Source organism: Penicillium alfredii (assembly GCF_028826965.1).
Source record: "Penicillium alfredii strain IBT 34128 chromosome Unknown utg000001l_segment0_segment0, whole genome shotgun sequence".
In the NCBI taxonomy this organism is placed as follows: domain Eukaryota; kingdom Fungi; phylum Ascomycota; class Eurotiomycetes; order Eurotiales; family Aspergillaceae; genus Penicillium; species Penicillium alfredii.
In genome coordinates this window covers 1,077,031-1,099,089 of record NW_026622698.1, presented here as the reverse complement: position 1 = coordinate 1,099,089, position 22,059 = coordinate 1,077,031, and the positions used below count along the sequence as shown (strand labels likewise).

General features: G+C 54.9%; 7 protein-coding genes across 7 annotated transcripts; 3 read left to right on the top strand and 4 right to left on the bottom strand.

Annotated features, from left to right (window-relative positions):
- Window positions 1-1,280: 1,280 nt before the first annotated feature.
- ste7 (MAP kinase kinase Ste7) lies at window positions 1,281-3,129 on the bottom strand (the record flags this gene model as incomplete). The annotated part of the gene is made up of 4 exons (XM_056650980.1): window positions 1,281-1,955; window positions 2,019-2,556; window positions 2,620-2,777; window positions 2,842-3,129. 4 exons carry the CDS (start codon window positions 3,127-3,129, stop codon window positions 1,281-1,283), a joined length of 1,659 nt encoding a protein of 552 aa, XP_056515830.1.
- Window positions 3,130-3,969: 840 nt separating this feature from the next.
- Window positions 3,970-11,842, top strand: spt6 (chromatin-remodeling histone chaperone SPT6; the record flags this gene model as incomplete). Its single annotated transcript, XM_056650979.1, has 6 exons — window positions 3,970-4,146; window positions 4,205-4,372; window positions 4,440-8,091; window positions 8,147-8,387; window positions 8,787-8,901; window positions 8,993-11,842. The coding sequence occupies 6 exons, from the start codon at window positions 3,970-3,972 to the stop codon at window positions 11,840-11,842; spliced, it is 7,203 nt and encodes a 2,400-aa protein (XP_056515829.1).
- A 408-nt stretch (window positions 11,843-12,250) lies between these two features.
- Window positions 12,251-13,861, bottom strand: NUU61_000394 (IFRD domain-containing protein; the record flags this gene model as incomplete). Its single annotated transcript, XM_056650978.1, has 2 exons — window positions 12,251-13,496; window positions 13,671-13,861. The coding sequence occupies 2 exons, from the start codon at window positions 13,859-13,861 to the stop codon at window positions 12,251-12,253; spliced, it is 1,437 nt and encodes a 478-aa protein (XP_056515828.1).
- A 559-nt stretch (window positions 13,862-14,420) lies between these two features.
- NUU61_000393 (exosome non-catalytic core subunit RRP4) lies at window positions 14,421-15,677 on the bottom strand (the record flags this gene model as incomplete). Its single annotated transcript, XM_056650977.1, has 2 exons — window positions 14,421-15,381; window positions 15,463-15,677. The coding sequence occupies 2 exons, from the start codon at window positions 15,675-15,677 to the stop codon at window positions 14,421-14,423; spliced, it is 1,176 nt and encodes a 391-aa protein (XP_056515827.1).
- A 495-nt stretch (window positions 15,678-16,172) lies between these two features.
- On the bottom strand, window positions 16,173-17,287 carry NUU61_000392 (uncharacterized protein; the record flags this gene model as incomplete). Its single annotated transcript, XM_056650976.1, has 3 exons — window positions 16,173-16,962; window positions 17,024-17,140; window positions 17,196-17,287. The coding sequence occupies 3 exons, from the start codon at window positions 17,285-17,287 to the stop codon at window positions 16,173-16,175; spliced, it is 999 nt and encodes a 332-aa protein (XP_056515826.1).
- Window positions 17,288-17,563: 276 nt separating this feature from the next.
- Window positions 17,564-18,685, top strand: NUU61_000391 (putative RNA binding protein Rnp24; the record flags this gene model as incomplete). The annotated part of the gene is made up of 1 exon (XM_056650975.1): window positions 17,564-18,685. The coding sequence occupies one exon, from the start codon at window positions 17,564-17,566 to the stop codon at window positions 18,683-18,685; it is 1,122 nt and encodes a 373-aa protein (XP_056515825.1).
- Window positions 18,686-19,383: 698 nt separating this feature from the next.
- NUU61_000390 (uncharacterized protein) lies at window positions 19,384-21,318 on the top strand (the record flags this gene model as incomplete). The annotated part of the gene is made up of 1 exon (XM_056650974.1): window positions 19,384-21,318. One exon carries the CDS (start codon window positions 19,384-19,386, stop codon window positions 21,316-21,318), a length of 1,935 nt encoding a protein of 644 aa, XP_056515824.1.
- Between the last annotated feature and the right edge of the window lie 741 nt (window positions 21,319-22,059).

Genomic DNA, 22,059 nt, shown 5'->3' with positions numbered 1-22,059 from the left:
GGGTCGACGACGACCTCAAAACCCCATGCGAGTTCGGCCTTATGCAACCTCCCTCCCCCAGGGCAGTGAACCGCCCGCTCTAACCATGCAACCATGCAGGCGAGTGGATCGAGGATCGTCACCGAGGGGCGGGCTATCGATGCCATGGGGCCAAACCGACCGAATCCTGATTCCCTGTTGTTTTAGTTCATGATGCTGTGGAAAACTTCAAAAATGGTGATCAATCCTTCGGGATCCCACGGGTTCGTTTGGGAGGGCGTTGGTGTGTGAACGAGAGAGAGGTGGGTTTGAGCAAATGTCCCTACAAGAACAGGGATATTTTCACTCGGGAAAGATTGTCGAAAGGAATAAGGCTCGGCTTTTGACTCGCAGTTTGTCATGGTGTTTTTTTTTATGCTTCTGGGGCCAGATATGGCTTGATCGAGGAACTCAGCGGGACAGCGATTGACCAGCAGGCTGGGACCGATAATCCCCAATCCCGCATCCTAGGTTGGCGATCAAAGTACGATACGATAACAGGTCTCTCGATGTTCCTATTGTTCACAGGTTTACGCAGGATTTGCTTGCCACTGGGGCGCCTCCCAGCGACAGGGATCTTTGGCTAGTTCGCACTTGGCTGCTTGACCTCCACAGGCACTTCGGGGGCCATTCCACATTGACACAGCCCTAACAATGCTACGTGGGCCCCCCCCTTGGAATCTATGCTGAGTAGTTAGGCCGATCGGTGTTAACTATATCCATATCAAGTAACTATATCGTCGAGTGATCCACTGTAGCGGTTCCGAGGTTTGTACCGTACGTGGACTATATGGACTATGTATATCATTACCCAAGGTATCCTCTGACGCTAAAACCCTCAATTCGAGTCAGAATCAAGTTAAAACCGATAAAATAAAATAATATAATATAATATCGAAGAAGACCATACATGACTCGCACTATGTACGCCGGGGAATGCAGGAACATATCACAAGAAGTCCGGGCGGAAATCCAAGTTAGGGCAAGGTTGCCGCCAATCCAAACAAAATTCTTGACTGGGAGACAAAGAAAATGGGAGAAAGAGAAAGTCCTGAAAGCAGAATGAAAACAAATGAGAAATTGCGAGTCGGGGGTTGTGGTCGGCTTTGCTTCCAACATGAAGAAACAACATGGGTAAGAAAACAATGAGGCTATCATGTGGACATGGAAGAACATTCGGTCAACAGAGGTGAAATATAAGAAAAGAAATCATTCCAAACATCTCAGGTTATCCACATGGGGTTCTTTTTCTGTCTCTTTTCTCAAGAGTTGCTCCCCGGCATTGGACCGGAATAACCGCGCCAGCTGCTGCCAGCGGGCATAGGCGGCGGAGGCGGAGGACCACTGGGCGGAGGCGCGGCGCGGGTGGGTAATGCGGCAGAGTTCAGGTTAGTGCGAGATTTGCTATTGTGCGAGCTGACGGAACGAGGGCTCATGAACGGCCGCGAGGGTGCTTCGATGGCAGAAACAGGGTCCCCGAGGTGGCGCATAGGGCGACGGCCCGAACGGCCGTCGTCATTCCTCGTTTCCAACGAGAGGTGCTCCAGGGAAGGCGGGGGTGGAGACCGTGTGGATCGCGAAGACGATGAGTAATGGTATGGCTGATGGTTGTAGTGGCGGTAGTGGGCCGGGACGTCCTGGGTGATGTTCAGAGGGATCTCACCCGAGGCTGGGGTCGGGAAAGGAGATTGTTGCGGAGTGCGAGACGGTTTGCTAATTGACACCGGTTTAGGGGCCGCTGTTGGTGCAGGAGCCGGAGTCGGAGCCGGAGTCGAGGACGCGGGAGTGCTCGATGCGGGCGTGGTGTTTTCCTTAAGGGACTTGGGTGCTGGTGCTGCCAGGTACGACTTGCGGTTGTGTCGTTCCATCATACTAATAGCCCATTCTTGAAGGTCGACTGGCGTGCGCTTGGCGGCCTGCAAGAAGGCGTCCTTGTCCTGGATTGGATGTCAGTCAATGACCTTTCCAACACTACCGTAAACATGGAATTGTGCACGCACGTAAAGTTCTCGCGGGGTCGGTCGTTCCTCCGATTTCTTCAGCAAGCATTTCCCGACAAAGTCATGCAGAATCGGCGGGAAGGCATCGCTCTTGGGAAGCTTGGGAGCAGATTCGTGGACAATCTGCTGCAAAAGATCCAAAATGCCCATCGGTCCCACGCTAGCACGATCTCCTGCCGTAGAATCCGAAAGGTCGAATGGGAACCGCCCGACGGCCAACTCCATCACTGTCAGGCCCACACTCCACACATCGGAACGGACGGTATACGCTCCTCCCTGAATCCGCTCAGGGGCCATGTAGGTGGAGGTGCCAACAAAGGTATCGGCAATTGAATTCACGGTTTCGGTAGCGACACCGAAATCGCAGAGCTTGATGTTGCCACGCGAGTTGACCAGAATGTTGGACGGCTTGATGTCTCGGTGCATGATGCGGTGGGCTTCGTAGAGGTAGACGAGACCGGACAGCACTGACTCGGTGATCTTACCCAGCACATCCACCCGGACAGGACCGAAATCTTTGGAGATGCGGTCGAGAGATCTGGGCGGGTGTTGGTTAGCCGGACGTCTTTTTTTCTTCAATTGTTTCCGTGCCGTCGCCTACCCGCAATCCATATATTCCATACACAGCACAATATCTCTTGCTTCATTCTGGAAAGCGCCGTAGAAAGTCACAATACTAGTCGAGTTGCAATCATGTCCCACCCGAAGCTCCCGGAGGATCTGTTTCCGTACATTCTCTTTGGCATCGACTCGGATGATCTGGAGTAGGTGGCGTGTTCCGTCAGCGTGGGCAAAAGCCGATTTGGATCCATCAGTCACTCACCTTCCGCGCCATGACCACCTTGGTGGACGCATGCATCACCTTGGAGACTGTGCCCCCATTCCCCGCGCCCAGCTCCTTTAATGGCAACAGATCCTCGCTGCGGAGATCCAGTCGGAATTCCAGGCCGATTTCCAGCGTATCTGTGCGGTTGCTGTCCGTGTTCCCAATCGCCCCGGGGATTTGGGCATCGCCATCGGATGGGTTGGAGGTGGCCTTGGGAGCCGCATTGAGGGCGAGACCCTTGACGTTCTTGCGTTTCAGTGTCCGAGCTTTGAACGGGTCCGCCATGGTTGAGAGTCAACCCGAGCAACTCAGGTGGCAATGGAGGAAAAGGAGAGAAACGAAGCCAACGAAGACAAGGCAAGACACCAAACAAGAAATCCACGGATGATTAGGCGGGTGGGGAGTGCCAGGAAGAGCGCCAGCTAAACAGCGGGGAACCCGATATCACCTTGCGATGTGGTGGCGCTGATTGGGTCTCTCGGGCGCATCGACGGGGCCAACAATATCACCCACACACAATATTCGGCGGCAATTAGGAGCAGACGGTGGGAGGGATTGGTTGTGGATTGGAGGGTTGGGAGAAGAAGCGCATGAATGCCTGAGCATTGATTGAACTGTACTTAGGGAGGTCTATGGGTGAAACATGGTCGGGGAGGACTCCACCAGTCTCGGGATCCCACCTTGGGGTGAGGGCCATGGATGGGGGTGGGATGCAATCTACTAGAACACCAGATGAGACCCGAAATCGACAAAACATATTTATTGGTCTATGGGCTATATTCTATATTCATATGCATCTAGTTATGGCCAGATGGATGCCAATGTTTTGAGGCAGGAAATCCATACCACGTGATGTCTAATCACCAGCCACAGCACCATCCTCTTTGGGACTGATGTGCACTGCCATACCCAGCCCCGGCCAATCACCGCCACCCGCGTTCTCCTTCGGTGATTCTTCCTCTCTGCTATCTGGCAACTCTCTTTTCTCCTCGTTCCTTTCTCCCACATCTGCGAGTCGGGCAGTACCGGGTGCCGGATCTGCGCTGTTGCCCCCTCAACCTTTCCTTCTTTGAGTTTTCAATCGCGTCCAGATCCCTGGGAGTTGGGATCTCCCGGCCAGCCACGATGAGCCTTCGCGACCTGGTCGAGGGCGAGGCGATGTTAGAAGATGAAGAAAACGATGCGGGAGCGCCTGATGACTACGATGGCGAGGTTCATCAGGGCGCAGGGACTGTCAATCATTATAATGACTCGAGCGAGGAAGATGATGAAGAAGAAGATGACGAAGAAGCTGCTCGCGCGGTGAGTCTGTTCTCACGACAAGCTTCAACTGCGCACTGACAATGGATGTATGGAATAGGTTCGAGAAGGCTTCATTGTCGACGAGGACGAAGAGATCGAGGAGCGTGCCCATCGCAGACGTGAGAAGAAACGTTCACGCCCCCGTGAAGAGGAGCACCTCGACGAAGAAGATCTGGAGCTTATCGGCGAGCATGTTCCTGGTCTGAAACGAGGAGCAGCTGCTGAGGTACGGGACCGTCCGCCTGATGACCCTAGCGAAATTTGCTAACGCGGATCTACTTTCGCCGGAGCAGTCCAAATACAAGCGCCTGAAGCGAGGCAAGGATCGCGACCAACGCCAACCGTCCCAAGGCATTGACGACATCTTCAACTCCGATGAAGAAGAGGAGGCACAGCAATACGGCCGACCCGGCCAGCGCCGCGGCCTGCGCGACGAGATGGATGACTTCATTGAAGAGGACACATTCTCCGACGAGGAAGGGCAGATGCAGCGCGACGATATTGAAGTTGCACCTCCAGTGAGGGCAGGCATGCCTGGACTAGGCGCCACCGAAGCCGCGGGATTGGACGAAAATGCGCTTGAGGACATGCGGGCTGCGTTTGGTGATGGCACAGAATACGACTTTGCCCTGCAACTGGAAGACCAAGAAGATGAAGAGAAACAGGATGAAGAGAGGCATCTGGATTTGAAAGATGTGTTCGAGCCATCCGAACTGGCCGAGCGGATGTTGACCGAGGAGGACAACCAGATCCGGCTCCTCGACGAACCCGAACGCCACCAGGTTGCCCGCCAGCCATACCGACATGTGACACTGTCTGAGGATCAGTTCCGGGAGGAAGCGGTCTGGATATCAAATCTGATGTTGCTCAAGAAGCGCATAGAGCCCGAGCTGCGCGAGCCGTTCCAGCGCTCGGTGGCCAAAATGTTGGAGTTCTTGGTAACCGATGACTGGGAGGTTCCTTTCATTTTCCAGCATCGCAAGGACTACATGATTCACGCTGTTAAGGAGCCGGCCGATGGCGCCGACCCTGCTGATGAATCCGCCCAGTACAGTATCCGCGCCGAGAAGCTCTTGAACATGACGGACCTCTGGGACATTTTCGACCACGATCTCAAATTCCGTGCCCTGGTTGATAAGCGCAGTACGATTCAGAAGACATACGACAGCCTACAAAATCTGTTCAATGTGGACGATGCCAATGTGGAGGAGCTACTGACCGTAGCCGCAACCATGGAAGAGCTACAGGACGTGCAAGACTATATGCATTTCCAATACTCCTCACAATTGCGTGATATGTCCATGGTGAACGGCGAAGCCAACGGAGAACCGCACCGACGAAAGGCGGCCGGCAAGTCCTTCTTTGAGCGAGTGCGAAACGGCAAGGCCTACGGTCTGGTGCGCGCCTTTGGCATCACTGCGGATGCTTTTGCACAGAATGCGTCCAAGGAAGGGCGCCGGCAGTACACCGAGGATCCTGGGGATCGTCCAGAGGAACTGGCGGATCAATTTGTGGATAACGACTTCTCCAACAGCTCACATGTTCTGAAGGCTGCCAAGTCTACATTCGCTGAAGAGCTCGTCTTGAGTCCCAAGATGCGCAAGGTGATTCGGCAGGCATACTACATGAATGGGGTTGTCGATTGTTTCCGCACGGAGAAAGGTCTACGCCGCATCGATGAGCAGCACCCCTACCATGAATTTAAGTATCTGCGGAACCAGCAGCTCAGCGATATTGCCCGTCGCCCAGAAATGTTCCTGCGAATGCTGAAAGCCGAGGAAGAAGGGTTGGTGGACGTTCGAGTGCGTTTTGAGAATTTCGAGCAATTCCGCCAGCGCTTGTACTCGGACATCGAGTCCGACAACTATAGCGAACTTGCCGACGCGTGGAACCGCGTTCGCCGCGATGTGCTGGATCTGGCTCTCGGGAAGCTGGAGCGGCTAATCAACCGCAGTGTGAAGGAAAACATTCGCCAGGAATGTGAGAACCATGTGGCAAAGGAGTGCCGCGAAGCTTTCTCGCAGCGATTGGACCAGGCCGCCTACAAACCCAAGGGGATGGTGTTGGGCACGGTGCCACGGGTACTTGCTCTATCTACGGGGTCCGGGACTGTGGGTCGAGATCCCATTCACTGGGCCTACACGGAAGAGGATGGCCGCGTGCTGGAAAATGGAAAGTTCACAGATTTGTCGCTGGGAGACGAGACTCGTGGCATTAGAGATGGCGAGCATGTGGCCGCCTTTGTTGATCTGGTCGACCGGCGTCGACCCGATGTCATCGGTGTTTCCGGTATGACACCAGAGACGCGCAGGCTCTACAAGCTTTTGTCCGAAATCATCGACCAGAAAGACCTACGCGGAGCCCCATTCACAGATGACCACGACGAAGAAATTAGTGACCGCCTGGAGGTTGTCGTTGTCAATGACGAGGTCGCCCGGCTGTACCACAATAGTCCCCGAGCCAGGCGCGATAACCCGGGATTCGGGCCCCTAACCCATTACTGCGTGGCTTTGGGCCGTTACTTGCAAAGTCCTCTCAAGGAGTACGCATCGCTGGGTCGCGACATCGTTTCCATCCAGTTCAAGCCCGGCCAACAGCTGGTGTCGCAGGAGCTGCTTCTCAAGCAGCTCGAGACGGCCCTGGTGGATATGGTTAACCTCGTTGGCGTTGATCTCAACGAAGCCGTGAGCGACACGGCGACGGCCAATCTCTTGCCGTATGTTTGTGGTCTTGGTCCCCGAAAGGCGGCGCACCTGCTCAAGATTGTCAACATGAATGGAGGCGTTGTGAACAACCGTGTGGAGCTACTGGGTGTTAATGCGCAGTACCCAGCTATGGGAGTCAAAGTGTGGAACAACTGCGCCAGTTTTGTCTACATTGATTTCGAGAACGCCGATCCGGATGCCGACCCACTAGACAACACCCGTGTGCACCCCGAAGACTACGATATTGCCCGCAAGATGGCCGCCGATGCTCTGGAGCTGGACGAGGAGGACATCAAAGCGGAGACAGATGAAAACGGTTCCGGTGCGATCGTGCGAAAGCTCTTCCGGGAAGAGGCACAGGATCGTGTCAACGACTTGATTCTGGAAGAATATGCGGAGCAGTTGGAGAAGAACCTCAACCAGCGCAAGCGCGCGACGCTGGAGACTATTCGAGCGGAGTTGCAACAACCATACGAGGAGCTGCGTAAGCAGTTTGTTTTCCTTAGCACGGATGATATTTTCACCATGCTCACTGGCGAAACCCTGGACTCGTTGACGCCTGGCATGGTTGTCCCGATTGCCATCAAGCGAGTGTTCGAGGACCACATTGATGCCAAACTGGATTGTGGCGTCGATGCGCTGGTCGCCGAAACGGAGCTCGGAGTGCCCTACGACATCCCCGTGCGCACAGCCTACGCAGTTCACCAGACCGTGCCAGCCAAGATTCTCTTCCTCAACCGGAAGAGTTTCACTTGCAACGTGTCCCTGCGTGAAGACCAGGTCAGCCACCCGGCCCGCCCGAACCAGGACCACGGCTTCGGCGACTGGGATGATCTGCAAGAACGGAAAGATCGGGAGTCCCTGCAGGAGAAGGAGCAGGGTGGTGGTCAGGCGATGCGTGTCATCAAACACCCGCTCTTCCGGCCGTTCAACTCTACGCAAGCTGAGGAGTTCCTTGGCTCCCAGAGCCGCGGCGACGTTGTCATCCGTCCGTCCTCTCGGGGTCCGGATCACCTGGCGGTCACCTGGAAGGTGGCTCATGGTGTCTATCAACATATCGACGTGCTCGAGTTGGACAAAGAAAATGAGTTTTCCGTAGGCCGTGTGCTCAAGGTCGGCGGCCGCTACACCTACAGTGATCTGGACGACCTGATCGTCAACCATGTGAAGGCGATGGCGAAGAAGGTGGACGAGATGATGCTCAGCGAGAAGTATCAAGACGGCAGCAAGGCTGAGACCGGTAAGCATGCATTGGAATCCACTTGGATGATTTTTTCTCTCTGACATATCTGCAGATCAATGGCTTGACACCTACACCAAGGCCAACCCCCGCCGCTCGGCTTATGCGTTCTGCATCAACTCCAAGTATCCGGGCTATTTCTATCTTTGCTTCAAGGCCGGCGAGCACTCACGGCTCCAGAACTGGCCGGTCAAGGTGATTCCACAGGGCTACGAGCTGCAAAAGAACCCGTACCCGGACATGCAGGCCCTTTGCAACGGATTCAAACTGATGTTCACCAACATGCAAGCCCGGAGGTGAGCTTTTGTACAGTGTACTATTTTCTTTTTCCTACTTGTGTTTTCTACTTGCCAGGAAGGGGGCCAAAAACACCAGAAGGCATTTGCATGGATTCTATTTTAATTTGATACTGGGGTTTGGGGGGAGCACCGGACATACCTGTAACCACAATGAGCAAAGAAAACAATTGACCCCTGGGGTATGCAGTTCAGAGTCCGTGTATCCGTAGACTTGGTGGACTCCGTAGACACCCCGGTACATGTGAAGCATTCCTCGGCCTCGGGCCATTTGATGCGGTTCCGCCTTCTCCCCCTCCCCCAAGAATTCCTGACCTTGCGAGATGTCTGAGTCTACCATTGTGTCTATTTGAGCGTGTGGGTGCATGGCAATTTGGTGTCTGGAAATCGCCCCATCAGCCGCAACTCCACCCGAGCGCAACGGGTGTACACAATCCGCCACGTCGTGAGGCTCTGCCCACCTCACCAACCCGCAACCATGGCGGCCATGGAAGAGCTGGAGATTCATAGCAAGGTAAGGGCTCTTATTCTGTGTTTTTTCTGTGTGTTTTTTTTTTGTAAACTGGAATATCACTTGGAAAGACTAACAACCTGTCCTCGGCCAGTCTTATTTTGTGCGCTGGATCAATGTCAGCGCCAACCACACCATCTCCTGGAGCATCCAGCCACACAAGAAGTCCGTGAACTTTGGCATCTTCAAGCATCCAGGCCAGTCGACCGTGCTGAGCTCGCACCTGCCTTCCTCCGATTCCCACAGCACCGATTCCAACGAGAACCTGCCCGCCACAGCATCCAACGCCAACTCGCGGAACAACACGCAATCCTCGGTTACCGAGAAGCTGACGGCCATTGGACTCAAGCCCATTAAATGGATTGGCAAATGCGAGGCCGACAAGATCTCCCAAGGGACATACGACGTGCAGGCCAACGATGGAGGTAACTACGCGCTCGTCTTCGACAACACCTTCTCCAAGCAGATCTCCAAGACCGTGACGCTCGTCCTCCTCGTCTATCCGACCGGACTGCAACCTCAGGGTTCTGCCGCGATTGCGACCTCGCGATCGCAACCAGAGGGCTCGACTGACTCGCTGCCACAACCGGCGCGCGGACGGGGTAACAGTCGCGCCACGTTGAATGCGCAGCAATCGGACACCTCGGCTTCGTCCACCGTCCATACGGGTCTGTTGCAGAAACGGCGACGCAAGCGGCACCAGGGATGGGCACGCCGATTCTTCTCGCTAGACTTCATCTCGTGCACTTTGTCATACTACCATGATCGCAACTCGTCTGCGCTGCGAGGCGCTATTCCGCTCTCGCTCGCGGCTGTTGCGACGAACGAAAAGTCCCGCGAGATCTCCATCGATTCAGGCACCGAGATTTGGCACCTGCGCGCAAGCAGTGACCAAGATTTCGTTGCATGGAAGCGCGCTCTAGAGAAGGCCTCTTCCCAGGAGACCCCGGACCAGACCGATGTTGCGCCCGTCGGTGCACCCGAGCTGCGGCTGTACACACCGTCGCAGCCCTCGCCCGCGGAAGAGCATGAGTGGACGCAGGTCGAGAGCCTCGTGAGCCAGGTGTCTGGGTCGCGCGATGCGGTGCGTCGCCTCGCCAGAGATACAGACCCCAAATATCTGGCTGCTCCGCTGCCGTCCCCTCTGGAGCGACCTCGTGGCCGGTCTCCCAGCCCTCATCCTGCGAATGAGGCTCCCAGTGAGGATGTGAAACGGCCGTTTTGGAAGCGCAAGACCAGCACGCATTCAAATTCTGGTCCCAAACGTCCTGCTCCGGTGACTTTCAACTCCAGCTCATCCCAGCTGGCGGTCCCTGGTGCGGAGAGCATAGGAAAACCTGCCAGCGTAGCTAGTAATACTGATCATGCAGACGGGATCCATGAAAACTTGATGGCCGTGTTACGCGACCTCGACAACGTGGTTTCCGAGTTCTCTACGCTGATCTCCGAGAGTAAGCAGCGGCGCCATCCTCCCCGATTGACAGCGCAGTCCCGGGCAGCGCAATCACGTCGCAGTATGGAGTCCGATGTGTCACAGGAATTCTTTGACGCCATGGACGGAGGTGTCGCATCCCCGCTCTTGACGATTCAAGATAGCGACGAGGAAGAGGCGGAAGGAGACCGGGCGGGCGCTGTCGCAGAGAACGTATCAGACGACGCACCCTCCGACAGTGACGAAGAGCCCGATCCAGCGGCTCGTGTCAACAGTAGCATCGCATCGCCGCTGTTCCCTGCCCGGCCCAAGTCCCTGGCCCCCTTGCCTTTGGATCCGGTGCGCCGTCGGGCGAATATTACCGCCCCGACGGTGCTACCACCGAGCTTGATCGGGTTCCTGCGCAAGAATGTCGGCAAGGATCTGTCTCAGATCTCGATGCCCGTGTCGGCCAACGAGCCACTATCTCTCTTGCAGCGTGCGGCTGAGATCGTGGAGTACTCGTCGCTGTTGGATAAAACCACCCAGGTTTCGGACAGCGCTGAGCGATTGATGTATGTGACGGCGTTCGCCTTGTCCTCCTTGTCGAATAACCGCGTACGGGAACGGGCGATCCGCAAGCCTTTCAATCCGATGCTCGGCGAGACGTACGAGCTCGTTCGCGAAGACCATGGATTCCGCTTCATCGCCGAGAAAGTCTCGCACCGGCCGGTCCAGCTGGCCTACCAGGCAGACAGCCGCGACTGGAGTCTGGCGCAATCGCCCATGCCCAGCCAGAAATTCTGGGGCAAGTCCGCTGAGATCACCACCGAGGGCCGCGTCCGCGTCATCCTCCACGCCACTGGCGAGCGCTTCAGCTGGACACCCGCCAGCTCCTTCCTGCGCAACATCATTGCGGGCGAAAAATATGTCGAGCCGGTAGGTGAGCTCACGATCACTAACGAGACCACGGGCCACCGCTCCATCTCTACCTTCAAGGCCGGCGGCATGTTCTCCGGCCGGAGCGAGGAAGTGTCCACTCGCACCGTCGACTCCTACAACCAGTCCTTGCCGTTGGGTCTGTCAGGCTCCTGGCCAACCTCGCTCACGCTCACCCGCAACGGCAACCCGACGGGCCAAACCCTCTGGACCGCCGGTTCGCTCGTCCCCAGTGCCCCCAAGCACTACGGCCTGACTTCCTTCGCGGCCGCCCTCAACGAAATCACTCCCATCGAACAGAATCGTCTGCCTGCGACAGACTCGCGTCTCCGTCCCGACCAGCGCGCCCTCGAAGACGGCGACCTCGACCGCGCCGAGGAGGTCAAGGTCCAGCTGGAGGAGGGCCAGCGCGCCCGCCGCCGCGAGATGGAGGTCAACGGCGAATCCTGGACCCCGCGCTGGTTTACGCGGGCCAGTGACGAGTCGGATGGCGAGAGTGTGTGGCGTCTGAAGGGCGGCAAAGATGGCTATTGGGATGAGCGTGCCCGCGGCAGCTGGACCGGGGTGGTGCCGGTTTTTGAAAATGACGACTAGGAGGCCTTCGGTTGTTTTTTATTTGTGTTTAGTTGGATACATTTTCGGGATGTTCGCTCTGTGGGCGATATTCCCTCGGTAGAATGTCGCTATGGGCCGGCCCTCCACTCTATATGAAGATAAATACATAGCATTTTTGTGTCCATTTGGTGGTATTTGGCCCGATAGACGTGGTGTGCGTCGTGTATTTCACCCGTGAGCTTTCTTTATTAACAGCAAAAGAAAGACAAAAGAGAAACAAATATTCAATCCCGAATTACTCCCCAAAGAAAGTCATGTAAGAAAAACACAAAAGCTTATCACATCGAACTGTACGACACCCGAATCCTGTGCAAAATTCAATAAGAAAAGAACGATCAACAACGCGGCTTCATCAAATCATAGTCAAGAGTCTCCATTCCCCTATTTTCAATCCTCATCCGATGGTGGTGCAGTCCAGCGGCGCGAGCTATTGCGCATTTTCGCTGCCTTTCGTGCGCTTTGGCGATCCACCAACCCTGCGCCGTGGTTGGCCATGCGCATCATGACGGGCAGATTGTCAAGAACAGCCCGATTGCCTTGGAAATAGTGCTCGGCGAAGCCACCCTGCAAAATGCGACGCAGAGCGGACAGACGGACCCACTTCCACCAGCGGTCGATGCTCATGATGCCGTGTCGACCGATCTTGACGGTGAGGGTGCTGCCATAGTGGCGGTTGGTGTCCTGGTCGATGGCCGTGTTGTAACGAGGCCCGTAGCGCGGGTTCTCGACGGTGGTGAGAATGGATGCAAAATTGCTGTGCAAAGACTTTTTGTCGCGCTTGCTGATGCGCTTGGTGTGTATGGTGGCCAGCGAGTGCAACTGCTGCTCAAGCTCCGGGGTGTTATGGTAGGCGTTGTATCGTTTGAGGAGCTTAGGACCATTGTGGTCTTGCCGTTCATGCTCGCCACTGTCATCAGATTCGTCACTTTCGTCATCTTCGTCGTCTTCCTGAGGCGTGTAGCTCTTTTCGTAGAGTAGGGCAATGTTCTCGCCAGCTGCGATTTGCACAGAGGAGTCGCCACTATCCAGTTGGTCGATAAATATCTGGACTGCCTCTTCGCTTTCGCTCTCAAAGTCTTCAATTTCGGATGCAAGAAATCCCCACACCTGAAGCGCGGCATGTACCGCAGTGGCGTCGTCCGTTGCATCGATAGATTGACCGTCTGAGGCCACAATGTCAAGAAGGAAGGTCATCTGTTCGAGGATTCCATCCTCGCCTGCGCCCCCAAAAATTGTACATACCCCCAGGCACTGAATTGCGGCGGCCTTAACTCCATTGGAAGTCGAGTCGCGGATAGTGCGCGTAATAACTGGCTCCATATTCTCGTAGATGGTGTTGTCCAAGGCAGTGATAGCCAGTAGCTCGATCGAACGTAATGCCATGACCGTTTCGCGCACACTTGACTCGTGCCGGACACTTTTCGTAAAGGCACTCAGCAGCTCCCCCGTTGAGGCACGAGTAACCTCTTCCGCATAGTGGTATTTGGTGAGGCGGCAGAAGGCCGCCAGGGCCTCCTCACGGCCCTGTACGCTGCTGCGCTTGCGATCCAATATTTCCTGAATGTGATCACCTAGCTCTTGTGGCCAGTCGACATTGTCTTGTTCGGGGTTGTCATCGTCCAAAGATCCGATACTGTGTTTTTGACGGTGGTCAGTGCGTCTTGCTTGGTAAAAGGAAAAAAAATATCAAGGGCAGTGACATCATCCCGCCACGGAGTGGGGACCCCTCAGTGAAGATAACCTGAAATGCACAGAAAGAAAGGACGGGCAAAAACCAAAAGGGAGAATGGACAAAAAGACGACTCACCTCATGGTTGTCTCGTCAGAAAGAAAACCCGAATCTTCTTCGTCGGAAGGCTGTCGACTCGCGTTTCGCGAGGACTGATGAGAAGTTTGTTTGGAGCTGGCGCGCGAGGTCGCGCGAGAGGCTTCACGGGAAGCGGCCTTGCGTGAGACTGTCTTGCCGCTTTCAAATATCTGGCGACGAAGATCAGGCATGGTGAGACGTGCTAGGTTCAGTTGATTTCAAGTAGAGTAGAGAAACGAAGAATATCCTCCGGGGGGGTAGAAATGATAAAGCCGATAAGAACTTATCCTATGGGAACGAATAGAGGGTAGAGTGGAATGGATAGATGGCAAAACAGAACATAATCCTGCATGGTCTCAAGTTCGAAAAAGAGGAGGATGAAGAGGATGAAGAGCGAAGAGAGTCGAAGCGAAGGTGAAGGAGGGTGCCCGTGATCGCGTATGTAATCCGCGCCCAACTAGGTGAAGTACCGGTACTTGAAGAGCCACCGTCCACTGGCTGCGGGTGAGGTATCCCCAGGTAGTTCATGGTAGATCCATGGATCTATCGTGAGTACTGCGAGTGCTACGATTGCTACCAGAGTGCTTTATACCTCTTGGCTACGGAGGGCCCTGGTCGACTGAACTACGTCTCGTCCTGCCACACCGTTGGTACTATAGAACAAGTCCATGACCCATGACCCATGACCCATGATCCCGTACTAGTACAAATACAGTGTTCATTGGGTATCTTTCTATGGGACAGGCGCGACTACTTGTCCTGCATCGCAAGCTCCAACACTCGCTGTGCCTTGGTTCCCTCGAGGTATTCCCGCCCCTCCTGTCGCCATTCATCCTCGTCGTCTTCGTCATCACCCACCTCCAGATCCACTTGCAAACTAGCTTCATAGGCGCTGGTAACGCTGTGCTCGTCTACCGGAACTCCGCTCTGTACCAGGACCTGGATACATTGAGCGAGCCGAGCAATCTCCCGACGAGTTTGCGGTGGGATGTCGTCGTTTTGGCTGGAGTAGATCGAACTCGATACCATCTCCTCCATGCGTATAATAGAGACATTTTCAGTTGTGGAAGACGCAACGGCGGCTCCGTCGGCATGCTTTGAGATCCAGATGTATCCGTTCACTCCGAGAATAACATTCACGTCGCCGCCACCGTTGGCGGTGCTGACGGTCCACACCTGGCGCCGTGATCGCACCACACCTCCCGTCCCAGTCGTAGCCCCGAGAGCGGCGCCAGCACCAGACGACCCAGATCCCACGCCTCCTTTGACGCTGGAGTTCGGTGTACCGCTGCCTCCCGTTCCCGTCACCGCCAAAAATACCCCATTCCGAAGTTTTCCGTATTTAAGCGAGCGAGTGTGTAGTGAGGCTGACCCATCTTGATGTACACTCTGCACTTCGGCAACCACTAGATCGCCTTCGCTGAAGAAAGTACGAATCTGAAGTTCATCGGCGCTTGTACGTCGACGTAGAATACCACCGGGTAAATTGATCGCCGACAGAGGAAGCTGGGCCAGCAGCGGGGCAGCGACATCAACTTTCCACCGTCGCGACTGCACTTCGACAATGCGGCCAACCACCAAGTCACCAATTTCCGGGGTGTAACGGGCGCGAATGGGATGAACAGAGAGTAGTTTGTTGGTCTTGTGGACAGTTCCAGCGACAGTGGCAATGATCGAGGTTGAAAGCGGGTTGGTGTAGGTCCCATGGCCTCTGCATTTTGTCAATATTGGATTGGCGAAGGGGAGAAAAAAAAGAAGAGGAAGAGGAAGAAAAGGAAGACATCGCACTCACCTCATCCATTGTGGATCATCCGTCACTACCTCACCTGGGGTGATGATTCCAGTCCCAATGTTCTTCGAATGTAGGCGAGGCCGCTTGTGCGGCCGTGTGCTGCCGGTCATTTCAACGTCGGAGTCGGAGTCGGAGTCCATGCCAATGGACTCGTCTGAATCAGCTTGGTAGGGACCAAGGTCCTCTGCCACAGGTGGCAGGATAGTGATAGCCATTGTAGAGGTGTCTTGAATCTCTGGTCAATTTGTGTGAGTGGCAGATTGCAAGACAAGAACCTCCAGATGTTGTACCGTCGATCAGCAGAGATCTAGATCACGTGATGATATCCAATTGTTGTGCCGGGTCAAGGGTGAACTACATCCATTCCCTGGTAGAACAGAAGGCCAACCTCGAATAATTCATATTCTTCTTTGACACGCAATATTGGAAGCCATTGATTGAGCACTGGTAATCCACCGAGTAGTTCGAATAGAACCCTGCAGGGCAACCACTTTGACAAAGCACTACTCGTGATAGAAGTTGATACCTCGAAAATCTCAGTCGATTTGATCGTTAACGGCATTTGATTAAGATTGTACTTCAATACATTGACCTATCCCCACAGCAACTGAAAAAAAAACCATGACCCGGTGAAATGCCTTGGATGCAACAAGGAGGAAAGCAAACGCCAGTAATAATACACATGAAAAGAAGCCCCCTCGAGAGAAATTTCAAGCCTTCTTGGCCGTGGGAGTTGCCTTGGGGGTGTCGTCCTTCTTCTTTTTGGGACGGCTGCTGCCCCCCTTGGGCCTGTACCCGGTGTCTTCGTCACGCTTGCGCTTGTTCTTTGGCGTGGGCTGTGCATCCATCCCGTCCTCGTCGTACATATCCTCATCCTTACGATGCGCTGGTGCTCGCTTGGAAGCTCGCGGGTTGGACGGTCGTGATGCGGACTTCTCAGAGGCAACCTCGTTGTCTTGAACAGTCTGGGGTTGGTTGCGTCGCAACCAGTTGTAGACAGAGGCTGGGTTTCGAATAGATGAATCCCGCTCCCGCTCAGAAAATGTAGGCTTATCAGGGATGCGTCCAAGTTGCAAGGCGGCTGCCTCATCTCCGAGTCGCGCGTCCAGGGCCAGGTAGTACTCGGTTTCGTGTTGGGGTTCCAGGTAACCGAGTTTGCGCTCGATGCCATTTTCGGTAGCTTTTCCCTCGGCAACTGGGGGGACAGTATGGGGTACCTGCATCAGGGAGTTGAAGTCCCTACTCGGAGCGAACGCCTTGTTCCGTTTAATGCTTTCCTCAACCATGCGATAGGCCCCCGCCGTGATGCTGCCAGCAGCCAATTCCGTTTTGGCTTCCTTCCACGCGGTTTTGGCGAGGGTCGCATCGTTGACCAGAGGCGCAATTTCCTGCTCGGGGGCGGGTTGGAAAGAAGTGTCACCAGACATGCTCAAGTCGTATCGCAAATCCGGGGAAACATGCAGACTGCCATTGAACTCGAGCAGAACCTCGAGCAACTGACTATAAGAAAACATCAGAATCAAGTCAGATCACAACACCAAGGCAATGAGCAAGAACCTACTCATTTTGCTCCTGGATGCGCTTGGATAGATCCTCGATCCGCAACTCCTCGCGAATCAAAGACTCGCTCTCTCGGTTTGCCTTTTCAAACTTGACCTTGAGTTTGGCATATTTTTTCCTGCACACGACACCATTAGTACCGCCTCTCGATGGGAGAACTGAGGCCAGCATACTTGAAAGACTGGGGTGACTGTTTGGCAGGGGGAGCTGGGGCATCCGGCAGGGTCTCCCCCACAGGCTGAGCATCGGGTATTTCCTCTGCCATATTGAGCCAGAGTGAAGATAACAGAGTAACTCGTGAAGGCAGAGGGATGGATTGTGCAAGAGAAAAGGGAAGAAGCGAAAGAGTGTCGCCCTGCGTGAGCTGCCAAGCGACTCACAGGTTGCGTTGCGCGGGAGGCGGGTCCGGACCGCCGTAAAAAAATTGGCAGGTTCCGCGGTGCGATCTGAGAACTTTCTTCTTTTCTTCTTTCCAACTCTTTATTTTATTTTATTTTTTCCATATTTCCTCTAAACATCTCTGGTTTAGATCCTCTCCAAAATGACTGAACTTGCCGACACTCAGAAAAAGCGCAAGCTGCAGGACGGCCCCGAGATTGAAATCGATGTTTCGGCGCCGGAGCCCCAGTCAAAGAAAGCTCTGCGCAAGGCAAAAAAGCACAAGGCAGAGGGAACCGACACTGAAAAGCCCAAGGCGAACAAAACCGAATCCACCGAAACCGAGTCCCAGGCCCCGGAAAAGCGTTCTGACTATGGCATCTGGATTGGCAATTTGTCGTTCTCAGTGACCAAGGATGATCTCCGCCGATTCCTCACCAGCAATTGTTCCTTTGCCGACACTACCATCACTCGAATTCACCTTCCCAAGGGGGTTGAAAAATATGGAAGGCCCCAAAATAAAGGGTTTGCCTACGTCGATTTCTCCACCCAGGCGGCTCTGCAGGAGGCACTGGGTCTGAGCGAGCATCTATTGACAGGCCGTCGTGTGCTGATCAAGAATGCAAAGAGCTTTGAGGGGCGGCCCGAAAAGTCCCGCGATCACGGGGGCAATGCGGCCGGCTCTGCGGCCAAGCCCGGTCATGCTCCATCCCGACGAATCTTCGTGGGCAACTTGGGATTTGATGTCTCCAAAGAGGCCATGGAGGAACATTTTGGTCAATGTGGAACACTGGCCAATGTACATATGGCAACCTTCCAAGACACCGGGAAGTGCAAGGGGTATGCTTGGGTGGAGTTTGAAGACCTCGCGGCCGCAGAAGCAGCTGTGAGGGGGTTCACCATGGTCGACGAAGAAGATGAGGAGGAATCCGACGATAGCAGCTCCGACTCGGACTCCTCGGACTCCGCGACACGAAAGCAGACCAAGCCCAAGAAGCCCCGACAGCGGAGGGTGTGGGTGAACCAGCTCATGGGTCGGCGCATGCGAATGGAGTTTGCGGAGGACCCGACAACACGGTACAAGAAACGCTTCGGCAAAGATAGCGAGGAGAAGAGGAAAGACCTTTCCACCGAGGCCAATGATATTGCCGATGATTCAGGATATCAGCCCCGGGCCCGAAAGATCAAACAACCCATCGACGAATCTCGATATTCCAAGCAAACGGTGCAAAAACTCAGCGGAGCCATTGTGGAGTCCCAGGGCCGCAAAACCACATTTGACTGATTGGGCCTGTCAAGGATCCGGGGGTGTAGTGTTATGGTAGTAGTGATTTTTCTTACCTGGCAATGTATTGTTTTTTTTTTTTTTTTTTTTGAGAGATACCCCAGTCCGATGGGTCGGGTCGCGTGCAGCTCTTCATATCGAGTTTGGAGGTTTTCCAGCCCATGGTTTCTTTGCCTCAACTTCTATCCCACAGACCAATGCAAACCAACTCAAGATCATCCAAGAAAAGAAAGAACAAGAACAAGAACAACAAGATGCAAGTGAGAGAGCAGATCACCCAATTCACTCCGCATTCTAGACTCCGGCAGAATGGCAGCTCACCGCCCACGCTAGACCTGATTGGGGCTGACGTTCCGCGATGTCATTTCTCGAATCTCTCGTGAGGCTTCTTGTCGCATCTCCTTCCTTTTCTCTTCTTGTTCATCCTGCTCACCTTGGTGAACAAGGTGCTTTTTCTTCTTTTCTTCTTTCTCTTTGAAACTCTTTTTTTCCCATCCTTTTCTCTATTTTGGTTTGTTTTTCCCTAGGTTTCTTCTTTTTCTCTTGATTCATCGTGGGCTTCCCGGTGGCTACGCCGGACCCTTTCCTTTTCCCTTCTCCATCCCTTCCCTATCGGCCGGCCCCACCGAGAAAACCAGGTGTTAGCAGGGGATCTTCCTGGCCACCTTACCTGATCCATCCCTGTGCCTCGAACATCGATGGCTTCCCGTCGACGCCACATTGGGGCTAGCCGCAGGAAGAGACGAGATGATGAGGGTGAGGATGAAGGCTCGATGGTGGGGGACCTGGAGGAAGACTCCTTGAGTGAAGCCTCTGCCGACAGTCACCAAGATGATGAGGATGCAGATGGCGAAGGCAGCGAAGGGAGCGACAACGAGGGGGCAAATGGTAGCCAGGTCAACAGTCGTGCGCGGGACCAATCCACGCAGCAGAGCTCAACATCACCTGAAAAACGAGGGCTCAAGGCAGCGGTTTCTGATACTGAGGCAATGATGAACGGGCTGAAGCTCTCCGATGAGACCAAGGTGGGGGAAATACATTTCGACCAGGTGCAGCAAGACCGGGAGCCGCAGACAGGCAGAGCACCGTCGGCACCTCCCACCGAACCCAGACGGGAAGCCTCTACCGCGAGAAAGCGCCGTGAAAATGATAAATACGTCAAGGAGCGGGACCAGAACCCGGCTTTTGTCCCAACTCGCGGCAGTTTCTTCCTGCATGATAAACGGACGACCGAAGGGACCAACGGATTCCGACCTTTGAACAAGACCAAGTCTCGGCCATATGGTCTCATTGTTGACGGAAATGCCCGCAGGTACGGCAATCTCTGCCCTTCCCATTATCAACCCTTGCTAACATGCAGCCTAGGAGCTCCTCCAAGCCCGATGCTAGCGAAGGACAATGGACCCATGATTTACATGATACCGTGGCCGGAAACGACCAGCGTGCGCCCAAACAATCATCCACGTCCTTGCTGCCGAATCTCCCCTCGTCCGTCCCTACCGCTCCGAGATCCACGCCCCCCGAACCGATCCTTTTCCAGCACGACGTTGGTGGGGAACGTGCCCGTCGTCGTCTTCTTGCCGGGTATGACTCAACCCACGCCGTTTTCTGCTGTCCCCAAAAAACAACATACCCGATTGCCTCAACATCGCCCTCCCTTGCGTCGAGACAAACCAGTGCGGATATCTCTTCCTGGACAACCGCCTCGGTACATCTTTCCATCGACGGAGCGCTCGTTTATCTTCATCCCGCGAGCTTTGCGGCCGAACCAGCAGGGCTACCGAGGCCGTGGCCGTGGCGGCTTTTACGGCGGGCGGCGGCCCAGTTACTATACCAACACTGTATATACGCCGAGCGTCCTGAGCCGCCGGTCCTCTCTCGGCATGGCCGCGTCTCAGGACGGGTACCCGTCGCCGGCGGGATCGGTCTACTCCAGGCCGATGGTCCCTCCTGATACTAGCAAGCCCATTGTGCGCTTGCCGCCGCCTCGTCCGCCCATCGGTGTCCCACCAACGGGGCCTGGTGCCATGGGTCCCGGGCCTCCCATGCAGCTTCCGCATCCTGCCTACCGCGAAAGTCGTCCGGCACCGATCCCCATGCACCAGCCCCGTCCCCAGAAAGCCGTTTCCGTTGCGGATATCGAAAGTCCCGCTCGCTTCCCCTTCAATCCACCCCACCCCCATCAGGACCAACCGTTCCACCACCAGGTGCCCATTCCGGTCAATGGGCCTGGGCACGATCCGACGGCACACGGCCCGCCCAGTCAAGCCTCGGTGACCCCGCTCTCGCAGATTCCCGAACGGGCGATCCATGCCCAGCCGTTCCAGCCCTACAACTATCAACAGCCGGGGTTCTACCCGCCGGCCTACCCCGGTGCCATGTACTACCCAGCCTCCGGGCCAGATTACTCGGCCTACAATGGACCGGTAGGGCCCGGCACGTCGGTCGCAAGTTTCCCCCAGGGTCAACAACCCATGCCGTATGCGTCGTCGGGTGAGCAGCCGTCCCAGCCTGGAACCGTGGCCCACGAGTCTGGTGGCACGGTTTATTTCTACGATGCCAACCAGATGTACTCGAACCCATCGGTCGGGGCGGGGGCCGGTCCCGGGGTGTTGTGGGGATGGGGGGGATGATGACGCCGCCGGGGACCACATTCTACTATCCTCACCCGAGTGCCGGTGGGGGGTACTATGGCCAGTGATGGGATATCCCGCTTGTTCTTTGTTTCTTTGTTTCTCTTTGTCTTTTCTTTTCTTTTCGACGTGCCTTGGAATTTGCATTGGGTTCTGCGCTTCCCTTTCCCCCTTTTTTTCTCTTTTCTTTCCATGATTTCATTCTAATCTTCCCTTTCCTTTCCCCCTTCCTCCTCTTGATTTCCCTGGAATCGGCCACCTTGGCCCGTCTCCACTGCCTTAGATGCATTTGAGCGTTTTCCCCTCTCATGTCTCCGCAATTCCCCCACACTCACCCGGTCTGGATCGACCCAGCTGCATTTCCTTCTGACGGTGCATGACCTCACTGCCTTTGTCTGTCTCTTATTTGACGATCTTGAGCCTACCTACGTCCCTAGGTAACCTAGGTAGCATCATACGAAACAAAAGTAATCCCGTTGACGCCATCTTACCTAATTACTAATTAGACCGGGGCTCACCGCCTGGAGGGCAGCTGACCCGCTCTCCGCTTGGACCCGGAGCTCTGCAGCCGCTCTCTTGTCTCTCTCTTTCTTTCTCTGTCTCCTCTTCTTCATCCCCCCATCTCATTTCTAAATCCTCTCTGTATCATCCCTCATCTTAGCTCTTTTTCAAGCTTCTTAATCTACCTCTCTTTGTTGCTTCCTGTTCCCTGAATTCCCCGCCTCCCTTCCCGAGTACTGC